We start from the raw sequence: 12002 nt of genomic DNA on the forward strand, positions 1-12002 counted from the left end.
GAGACTAAGTGGAACTGATAAGAGTTCCACAAGCTTGAAAATGAACTTCTTCCAATGAAATGCCAGAAGTCTAGTAGTAAGGCAGAGCTAAGTATACTACTGACCAGAAAGCTTCCCCATCCTCTTCAGGATTTCAACACAAACTTGAATCTCAGTAGAAAACAAGTCTCAAGTTTAACCATGTAGATGATAACCAAATGCTAATCCACTTGGAGTCAAAACAGTAAAATTCAATAATATGACTGTTTTTCTTGATAACTTTCCTCCCTCTGCTTTCTTCTGAATTATTCTCATTTAGGCAGTTACTCAGATGAATGCTCATAGACAATACATTCAACATTTTCTGTGCCCCATCTAAGAGTGTGACAGTCTGAAAAGATTAAATTAATAGCATCTTCTCCAGACTCCAGTAATTAATTTTTATTTATCACACTATAAGAAATAATGTTTACTATCAAAAGCAAGTGAAATAAAACTTTTGAGGTCACAATAGCAAACTCCATCAAGGTACACTTGGGAATGTTTCAGCTAATCTTGAGTATTTGGATTTTCCTTTTCCCAACAAAAGATTAAGGCGTGTAATTTAATTTTCCCCAGGAAATGTTTTTATTATGGGAGTAACAGACATTATTACATAATTTGCACTTGGCAGGAATCTCAAGTTTTATGTAAGCTAAACTGATCAGGGTTCATTTATTCTGAAGTACATTTTAAAAGACTACTTTACTGTAAGGATTCTTGTTTTGCTTTAGATATTCACACAACGCAATAATTGAAGAACTTTTCAACTAAAATACTGCTAAAACAATAGATGCAAAACACACACTGAAGAGTTTCCACTTGTTTCTGGCTCCTCCCCTTTCACATTCAAACCCTTCTGATTCTTACAAGTTTTACAAATACACTTTCATACCAACAACCAATTTGTATGGACTATTAAAGCTACAGCCATATCCTAGGGATCATGAATACATGCAGAGTATTCACATTTGCTTTGCTTTCTTTATCGTCAAGCTATGAGTACAAACAGCCTTCTGAGCAGAAAGGTTACATCACAAATGGGGAGTCACAACTGAGTTGTTTTTTTTTTTAACTGCGCTCTCACGTCTCACTGGGAGTTTAATCATTCACCTTGCATGAGTTACCAAGAGAAGGCCCACAATACAATAGCAACTGTGCATGCAGTAGCATGTCAGTCACAGGAACATAACATGAACTCTCCTCTCAGGTTTATACAAGAACATTGAGAATTTGATTACAGGATTAAGGAAAAAACTTTAACCATACATCAACAAGTATCATTGTCCCAATTTATATTTAAAGTTGTGACAGCTTACTTAAGGTCTCCTTAAAAAAGTTAACTCACATATGGAAGTAGTTAGAATAGTCTGTAAAGCTCAGAATAAGCTATGCTTACAGAGCAATCAAGTGCTATAGAAGATATATTCACAACTGGAAGGCTCATTTTTAAGGTTGTAAGCTACATGTATTTTGGTCTATAAACCAAGGCTTTTTATTTGTAACTCAAGTTTTCTTCAGTCTTTTCCATTAATGTACCATTCATTAAGAACTGTCATTCCAGCAAGAAGTGTTTTGAGAGACCAAGTTCCTCATTAATGACAAAATATCATGAGCTAAGTATTTATGAGCTTGTGTTCTTCCATTTCCACTCTCAGGGGCACCTCAAGAAAGACTGAGCTCCTGCTGCACCTTCAAGCTGTGTTTTGTAGGGTTTTTTTTGTTTTCCTTCCCTCTCCAAACATAAAGACAGTTTCATAAACAACTCCAAGGCTTCATTCAACTGGGCAAAGCTGTCTGCTGATGCAGATTTTAGTTCAAGGGCAGACACTCAAGTTTAGAGTAACACAAATATACAGAAGTTGACAAGATAACCACCATTTAGCTTGCTGTGTTATATAAACAATATGGTGGAAAATGCCAGCTCTGAGCAAAACCATTATAAAGAACCAACTAGAACCTGTTCTCAGAGAGTTACTCTGTGCATATTAAAATAACCTTTTGAAGTCAGTTAATAAACAAAGTGTTTAATCTAAGTCATGTCCCTCAGCAGCTGAAAGTGAGCTATTAAATGCTTCCAAACAAAGTCTGCAAAAACTATTCTTTTATTTCTGCCAAAAATGAGATTAAGAAAAAGGCAATAGCATAGATGAAAAAAAGCTGTGGAAAAACACCTACTTTCTCTCTTCAGAAATTCTCTAAATGTCTTCCCCATCAACTCAAACATCAGATTTAGTTTTTTACAGGTCTCACATACGTTCTTACCAGTTAACGGATCACCAAGACTGGTCCAAAACCAAATCTCCTGTTTAGAACAAAAGCAATATAACTGACAAAAGCACTCTGTCTGCTTATATCAAAGTCCTACACACAGCCAACAAGGATCTCATTTATCATTTAGCCTTCAATTCCAAATACACAAGAACCTGTATATATTTTATTCCAAACCATTAAACTTTGGTTATGAAGTATCCTACTTTCATACAGAACAACAGCATAGCAGTTATGTCAAAGTGATATGCTACTTAAATACTACTACTCCTAAAAATTACTTCAGACTAACAATATGCAAAAAATAACCACCACTGTCATTTAATGCCACTAATTAAAAAAAAAAAAAAAAAGCATCACTGGTAAAGAAAGTTCTAGTACATGGGACCAGTTCCATTACTCTATACCAATACAGTCAAACATTGCTCACAAATGAAAGGAACAATCAACTGCTCCATGTCCAGAAAAGATCTTATTGTGTGCCTCACAATACCACTTCCAAATTGCTCCCATTCAAAGTAAATCCTATGGCATCACTGGGAACTAAGCTAGGAGAGCACAATTCTCCAACACACATGGTAACAATGTCAATATACAGTTATGAAAATGCAGTTAAGTACCTTCCACCCCCCTCCTCCTACCCCTATGAAAAAAAAGCTTCATTAACACATCTGCTTCAGTTACTGCTGCAAAGGGAAACTGTAGCAGCAGCTCTCTGACCACAGAGAGCAGGCACAGGCCTTCCCAAGCATTTTCCCTAGGAAGGCTGCAAGAAAGTGCAAGAAAGCTCAAAGAATTAAAACAATTCTTATCTCCACTTGCTACACCTGTTACTAGACAAATATAGAATGTGTTACAGAGATTTGTTCACCAAAAGGTGAATGTGTTTTAGCTAGTTAACCAATGAAGTCAAAACTGGTGCAATCGTAAGCAGTAATTCTACATTCAGAGGTAAACACTACATACTTTTCAAAATGGTAGTAAAACCAGTAAGAACTATAATACCCACAAGAGCTAAAATTCATCCAAAGCAGTTATTGCAACATAAGTACCGACAACAGAAAGTCAAGAATCACATTAGTCCAACTTCACTAAGGCCAATTTGCTTATATGCATACATGGGGAGGGAATGACAACACCACCAGCTTATATCCCCCGTTTCATACAGAGACTCCTCTCTTCTTTTAGAGAAAAGCACACATCACTGTTACAGCACAAACTGCAAATAAACAGCATCTGTCTTTCTACACTTCCTTGAGCCTAGTATCATTGCCTGTACCTTTAAACAATGCACCTCAAAATCAAACTCTAAAAGCTCCTATCAAGTTACTATGCTGAGTATGAATTGCTGGAAAAACTCCAGCAGAAAACCATTACAGGCATCCCCTACTCACTGTGACTCAAGTATTGACGTTATGGAGACATCAAACAAGCCCAGTCTAGAGGAAAATGGGTTTGCATTGTTACTTCCAGGTTAAGCCAGTCTGTTAATACTCAATGTAACAGGAGGGAGATTCTGCTTTTAGAACAGACAAGAGAGAAGTTTGGAATTTCCAAGGTCTTCATACAAGTGAACAGTAGCAGCTCAGCAAGTTAAACTGGCAGAGTTTTAACAAAAGACCTTTAAACTGTAGAAACGTCAAAGATTACAGAAAGACACACATTAGCACTTCAGCTTGGCAGCACCACCATTCTTCTGACTCTCTCTCTTTTTTAGCACCTTTATCAACTAAAGTCTCTTGCATTCACTCTAGCCAGAGCATAAAAGAGATTGAGGCAACTCTAATGCTATTACAAGGCCATCTGGCCATACCATACACTCACCTTGGATTATTGGCCTTCACACCCAAGTCTGAAATCATGAGCGACAAACTGCATAAACTCCCCAAGCTTTCGTCACTTAATTTGTATTTTGAAAATGCACACACCTCAGCCACAAAAAAGCTTGGAAAAAAAAAGCTGTTGCATTTCCAGCACTGAGAAAGCTATTTATACAAAGCAGAAATGCAATCAAGTACACAAGTTCAGACAGTATCGAAACCTGTCCCTGCTGGAAGGGTTATGATTGCATATCTATGACCAAAGTGAAGTAACTTCCAACACTTCAGAAGGTGTGGCCCGTACGTCTGCTTACAAACTTTGTGGCTAATTTTAGGCATGAAGCAACAATCCTCTACAGAGTCACATTACTGTCTAATTCAGTCTTTTTTATTGGGAAAGGGAGGAGTTCGGACTTTTCAGTCTTTGTGTATTGGCCTGTTGTTTATTGGAGGAGGGCAAGAAATACATGGATCTAAAAAAGTGGCTGAATAAAATCTCACACTGTCTGTACAACAACATCAACAAGTAGTATGGATCAACAGAAGAAAACCTATAAAGCAAGACAGTTACCATTCAGGATCAGTGTCTACCATCTCTGCATTTCTACTTCACAGCATACCATATTAAAACCACAAGTGACCAGCATACACACAAACCGCTCTCATCGAACACAACTTTCAGCTCAGTCTCATCCAAAAGGATTCCAGTTCAAGTGCTCCAAGACCATTCCACACTAGCCAAAAAACAGCAGGTGAGGATGACTGACTGGCTTCAAAAGAACATTCCCAGCTCCAACTGAAATACTAACATAAATACATCCCAAGTTCAGTTATTTTCACAACGTGAGCATGTTACTGAAACTAGTCTCTCCAGTTTGTTTATTCTATTTAAGCAATTTTATAGCTGAAACTGAGGAGTTTCTTGCATTTGTTATCAGTAAAATGAAAGACTGAAAATAAATTGTCTCAGCCAATTTACTGGCTCCCAAAAATCTCCATAATGTAAGAAAAGGTGTATTGTTTTTTGCTGTGTTTGTCTGGGGTTTTGTTGGGTTTTTTAATACAGCAGTGAAAGCAGTGTTTATCACTAGAGTACAGCAAGGCATAACAAGACACATCAAGCTGTGAACTCTAGACCCTCCTGCATACTGCTCAGCAGAACTGAAACATACTACACCACTGCATTCTAGATACATGGAAAGGTGAGTCCTGTGAGGTCTGTCTCCAAAGACAGGCACCAGCTAAAAACTTATCTGAGAGCCTGCCTCTTTCCATGTCATCCACAAATTTGGTAAGGACCTGACAGATCTATCTTACATTGGTCCTTGTACAATAGCCATTTCGGCCCAGCACCTTATTAAAATGAGATGCTGACAACAGTAAAAGAAGACAAATTTATTTTAAATTTTATATTAACCACCATGCTTTAACCAGGCCTTTTTATAGGCTTTGCCAGCTCAAAATGTTTGCTCAGAAATGCAAAGGCAGGGGAGGGTCCTGTTCTAGAGACCCAGATTCAAAGAGGACTGTACGCTTCTTCCACCCTGCTTACTTCAGCAAGGAGCTCTCATTCTGATAAAGGTCTAACACACTTTAAAAGTGCAATACACTCTTGTTCATGGAAGTCTGGCACAGATCTAGTGAGGGGTGGAAGAGGTCCAGTCACTTCAGACAAGTGAATCCTCAATCAATGAATGACAGCATAACAGATCACAATGCACCCAAACAATGGATGAGTGACTTCCTTAAAAGAAAACAGTGCTACCCTTAAAATGCTTCAGTTTGTCTGACTCACTGTGGAGCTTCTCCCTGGCATTCTACTGTAAAAAATGAACTACCAGTACATATCTGAAGAAGAATCCCCCATCTCATCTCCAAATAACTTGCCTCCAGTCCTTTATTCATGGCAGTAACAGTACAGTCATCCATGGAACAGTTTTAAGGATCTTCTTTGTTCTGCACTGCAGAGGCAACCACTTACAGAGCAAATACAATCTGGTCTCCTTGCTCACTGTATCAGGCATATTAAATGATGGCAAACCTTTTTTTTCTTGAATTATTCAACATCTGCACAGGATTTATATGCAGCGCAAAGGTAACAGCGCAAGACTGAAGAGCACCAGTTCTTCAGTCTTGTCAAAGAGGAACATCTTCCCAGATTCCCAGTAACAGACTCTCCCTGTCATCCCCCTCCCATATTTTTAATATCAGCAAGAAAGACATGGAAAGAATTTGCTACTACATGTGATTTATGGAAAACAGCTTTTGCCCCCTATAGCTAGCTCTACTACTGCTATTGTAGCTGAACATGTATGGTAGTGAGTTATCCACGGCCTTATGCCATGCAGTAACAGTACATGTAGCATTTCAGGGGCAAAAAGATTTTATGGAAGTTTCAGTGCTTGGACTGCAAGGTGGAAAACATTCTCTAAATCACATGCATTTCATTGTTACATATTTGAACACTCATAGATAGCAGTCATACCTTCCTCCTACTGCGTCGTCTTGTGGCTGGGCCCCGGCAGTGTTCCTCTGTGAACGTCGCAGTGACCCCCCTGGATTGTTACTAGGCCGGTTGGACATTGGCACCTCTCTCCTGAAGGGACATACCCTTTCTAGACACTATCATTCACTGAAAGACAAGAGAGGAAGAGCCATAAGATATGTGGCATGAAGACTCACTGCCACACCTCCAGAGACCAATGTAAAATGCTATCATTTAAGCAAAAACTGAAGACAAAAAACTTTCAAACAATTTTTAGTTAAAAGACACATGGACAAGGTTCTTCTCAAGACATTTAGAACCTTAATACAGAGCAACCAGGTTCTGGGATATAGAGCATACTGAACTAAATGGCCTTTAAAGATCCCTTCCAACCCAAACTACAAACCCCTCTATGATTTTGTGATGACACACTTCCTTTCTAGCAGGCTTCTCAAATTATAAGGAGACAGGACAAATGCAATTTAGAAGAATCTGTGTTTATCAACATTAAGGAAAAACTCAGTGCTTGATAGACAGCAACAGTATTCAAGTATTTTAATTTTCACTGCAGGAGATTACAAAGCCCATTTCAGGAATAAGAAGCAGTATTCACAATAACTACAGTGCTTACCAAACAGCTTATTTCTCTAATGTGATTTATGCAACTTTCATTTGCATAAAGCAAGATAGATAGTCATTCAGGAAAAAAGATCTAGCTTTATAATCAGGAAGTTCTGCTCATGTGAGCTAAATTAAAGGGAAAAGGTATTTGAAATGGAAGGATTAATGAGTGCATACAATGATTTTTTAAAAATCATTGTATGCACTCATTGTGATGGCTTTTTATTACTACTGATGGTATTGCTTTATGACTGTTAGAGGTCTACAGATATTATTTTGGTAGCTATTTATTAAAGACTATCATAACCCCCAGCCACATTCCTCTGAAACAGACATATTTCAAGAACAAGCCTCAGTTAATTTCTCAGTGAAGAGAGGTGACTTCTGTATCCTGTGCTAAACTGCTAAGTTTTACTGTTTCTAATTTTGTGGAATCTGGTAAAAAAAGGTATTCACAGGTGAAAAAAAGAAACTGTAAGAAGGAAAGTAACCCAAGTTTAAGAACTCAGTCTATATACTGATTTGGTATCCAGAGCACAGTAAGCAAGGAGTCTGTCATGAAAAAGTTTAAAACACTGCAGGCTTCAGATTCAAATTCAAATGTCTCCACTGAAATAATTTTCAATATCTGGCATTGTTAGTAAAAACAGTGAATAGCTGAACATAATTGTCTATTCTTCTGAAAAGGGCTCATAGAAGTGAACAAAGGTGACAGGAGGGGAAGGGGGGGCCAAAGAAAGAATCCTTAATGATGCAGTTTTACTGTAGGCCATAAGAAACTAGGCATATAAACTCACATTATCCAAGCCATTACCTCATCTATGATGCTACAAGGAACACATATATCATCCACACACTTGTGCAGCACAGGAAATTATTGATCAGGATTCTGTTAGCTCAGATTCAGTCTCGTTACACTGTAATAATACAACCTAATATTGAAAGGTCACCGTCAGCATGCCAGAAATACTTTAAATATTTCCAGGAATTGAATAAGAATACAAGTTAGGCAGAAGAATTGCTCCACATCCTAATCCCCACATCACAGGAGCCAAAAGCATCTTTTGAAAGTTTTTCATGTTCTTTCTACTAAGAAGTCCAACACAGCAGCAAAACTCAAACACAGAAAGTCAACTTAATTAACTAATCACTTTTACATTCATTTGTTTTGGATGGGGTTTATTTTTACCTTATGCTTACGAATTTGAAAGAATATAAGTAAAGCACAAAATACACAATCCCACAAAATACAGCTGTTTGATGAATCTCTTAGATAGAAGTCCTGATGACTAAGCTGAGAAAGTTATAAACACTACTACTCAAAAGGTGACCTTTCCCTCTTCACAATTGTTTCCTCTTATTCAAACTCCTTAATCAAAGCCAATATTCCCACTAACAGAAATGTTTAAAGCTTTTCAGTGACATGTAACACCATCAATCTAAAACTTCTTATACTTTAGCACGAAAAGATTCACAACAAATTAGAAAAAGCTTGCAACTGATGGAAATCATGCCAGCTTGCTGGTGTAGCCAGACCAGTCAAGTTCCTAAGTTGCAGCATTCTCTTCAGAACAGCAATGCAACAAACAAAGCCTAGCATTAACTAGGCTGAAAGCTGAGCAAGGGCTCAGCACCTAGGGGGTCCAGCTGGAATCAGTCACAGGCACTGTCAAATGTTTCTGTGCATTCTCTTTTTATTTCCTTGTATTCAAACACCAAAACTAAAATAAAAAGCACCTCTCTACTATGAGAAATGAGGTACATTTTGTGCATTTTCTGAAAGGAGGGAGTAGTGTCTCCTTCTGCAGGAAGGTCAGCTGGCACTGAAACTGTACTAATGTCAAACTTTCAGTCATACCACAAAATGGTTGCCACAGAACTACTGGCTCACCTTGCAGGGATTAAAATGTGCATTCCAGCAGGTTTCACTCTGCAAGCAGCAGTGCTCACCTAGACCTCTGCTAGGTTAACCGTGCACTTTCCCACCTAGGGCCAGAACATGGGCTTATCCACATACCACAAGAGTCAGCTGAGGAAAACATCACACAGGCAATCCTAGCCCTCCCAAGAAAAACTTTAGTTTAACACTGATCTGCTTGGGTGTGCTGGTTTTGTCTCTGACAAACCTGAATTTACTAAAGTGGCTGGTGCAGGGCTGTGTTTTGGATTTCTGTTGAACACAGCACTGATAATAGAGCACATTGGTGAAAAGTGCTTAGACAGAACCTTTAGACAGGCCTTTTCTGCTTTTTGTACGTTAGCCATGCTGGCTAGGAGGCTTGAGGTGCATAGGTGCATGTTGGCTGGGATGAGACCCAGCAAGGAGAGATGACCCAAACCGACCAAAGAGATATTACAGACCACATGACTTCATGCTCAGTATATCAATTGGGAAGGAGGGAGAAGGGGAGGACATTTAAAGTGATGGTGTTTGTTTCTCCTGGAGAAAGCTGAACACCTGCCCAATGATGGGAAGCAGCCAATTCTTTGTCTTGCTTTGCTTGTACGCATGGCTTTTGCTTTTCTGATTAGACTCTTTACCTCAACCCACAAGTTTTCCCAATTTTACACTTCCAATTCCCTTTCCCATCCCACTGGTAGGGGAGTGAGCAAGCAGCTCCCTGGTGCTTGGCTGCTGGCTGGGGTTAAACCATGACACAGGATATAGCCAGACACTTTAAGTAGTCTGAGCTTAGTAGCACAACATGTTGTCATACACACAGTATTTTCAGCTGTGTAGAAGAATGAAATTACAACTGTTTTATCCTGTAAGGCATCTGTCAAGTCAAGATGATGTCCAGAGTTATCTTCTATATTGATACCTCTCAACTTAACTGCATTTCTTATTGTGTACTTGTTACCATATGACTCCCAGTTTGCTTTTAAATACAATGCAGTTTTGTGACACAGCTGTGACCTTTAACATCAAAATGCTAACTTAAGTCTCACGGCAAGCCACACAATACCATGTGCCCAGTTAGTCCATCCAGCAAAGAAGAGACATTTTCACAACTGTGCCTCCCACATGCTAAAACAATAAGAGGTTCCTAAATCTCAGCTGTTCTCATTCAGAACTGCCCCTCTATCTCTGAGCTCACTCCAAGCACTTGGCTTTTTTCCCGTTGTCAGACACCTATATTCAAAAAAAACCTGCAACTCAGTAGAGACCAGCTGAATGCACCAGTGCAGTCCTGCCAGATTTTAAGACAATTTCCTCAGCTACAATGATTCTTCCTCACATCCACAATAACAAAAAGCTACAACTCTCCATCAGACCTTCATGCTTCCACAACAGATAATACTATTTTTGAATTTTTAAGCTCAGGTCTCCTTCTAGCATAAAGTTATCTGCACACAAGCCTTTTCAGTTAATGTTTCATAACTCCATATTCCTAGCTATGATGATGCCAAAGCATGGGCCTGCAGAGGTTCTCATCATCAGCAGACTCTTTAAAATGAGGATAAATTCCAAAGGCCAGCATTTCATATAAACCTACAATGTACCTTTTGAAGCTGTGTAACAACACTGCTATCTAGTGCTTATTTTTATTATGCTGCATAGTATTTTTGAGTTTCAGCAAACACAATTCGATTACTATTTAAAGTCATCTTTGTTCTTGCACAGGAAAGCAACTAGAATGAATTTCTGTAGATCTGACATACCCACTGCAAACACTACAGCTAATCTATGGCCAACATATGGCTCAGAGAGGTTGCACAGGAACACAAGACAAAAACCACCTGTTACCTTGCAGTGCAGCCTTTACCCTTCTTCTTGTGGAAAAGCCAACAGGAAACAACTAACATGCTTCCATGTTTTTGAAACAAACTGGGAAAACAGAGAACTACACAGCAAGCCTATCAGCCTTTGCTTAGCATCCAAATCACTCCCTGCAGGATAGTAGGAGCTAATGTAGCTACCCTGATATAGGCTACTGAGACAAAAAGACAATGAGTAAACTGAAGAACTCCAACACTCTCTAGGGCCACTACAGGGTAACATGGCAAATCAGTAACAATACCTGTAAAAAATGAACTGAACTCTTCCACAAGGGCATTCTTAATCTACCTGCATAAGCTCTGAAATTTGTTTGGGGTGCTTTCTCGGTTTGGATTTGATCTATTGTTTTAGGTAGTAGTTTTGTTTTGGTCTTGGGTTTGAAGTTCCTTGCAAAAATCTTGGTAATGCAAGAGTTTTTTTCAGACTCTTGCACTCTCCTGAATATTTCAGGATATGCCTAGCACCTCTGCCTATTATCCTCCATTATAATACTTGTTACCTGCTTGGTCAGAATCCTTCCTCCCTCATAGTTTTAGCCCAAAAAACCTGGTGCCTTATTTAATGTTGCCGCAGTAACCCAGCTCCTCAAAATTGTACAGACTTACTGCCCTGAAGTCAGTATTAGGCAAAAGGAGGAGGGGAAGAAGGAAAAGACAGGAGGATGTTTATATACCTTGCAAGTTCAGAACATTTTCTTCCAGCAAGTTGCACATCTTGCCAGACAGAACCCAGAGTTCAGTGTACATATCAGAAAATATTAAGCCTGAGACTTCAGGTCTATATTCCTTTACTTAATTGTAGACAACATTAATTTACATGATCAGCTGTTTCTGTGATAAATCTTGTCACTTAACATAGAATCAACACTCTAAATATATAAGCATACAACACATTTAAGAGCTCAGACTTCAATTGTGACTAAACTGAAGAAATTACTGCCTACGGTTTAGTAACTGCTGAATTGTTTCAGATTTACATCATTTTCAACTGATCTCAGCTGCACCTC

General features: G+C 38.8%; 1 protein-coding gene across 10 annotated transcripts in view; it reads right to left on the minus strand.

Annotated features, from left to right (window-relative positions):
• Positions 1–12002, minus strand: part of TRIP12 (thyroid hormone receptor interactor 12) — a 78018-nt gene that overhangs the window by 45709 nt on the left and 20307 nt on the right. For 9 of the 10 annotated variants that reach the window (XM_059855336.1, XM_059855342.1, XM_059855341.1 and 6 more), the window contains exon 2: positions 6595–6741. In XM_059855336.1, coding sequence (XP_059711319.1) covers positions 6595–6692 — 98 coding nt within the window. In that variant the 5' untranslated portion in view covers positions 6693–6741. Of the gene's footprint in view, positions 1–6594; positions 6742–12002 lie in introns of those variants that run through there. The other variant, XM_059855344.1, reaches the window with a different exon arrangement.

The sequence above is a fragment of the Haemorhous mexicanus genome, chromosome 10 (assembly GCF_027477595.1).
Source record: "Haemorhous mexicanus isolate bHaeMex1 chromosome 10, bHaeMex1.pri, whole genome shotgun sequence".
NCBI classification, from domain to species: Eukaryota; Metazoa; Chordata; class Aves; order Passeriformes; family Fringillidae; genus Haemorhous; species Haemorhous mexicanus.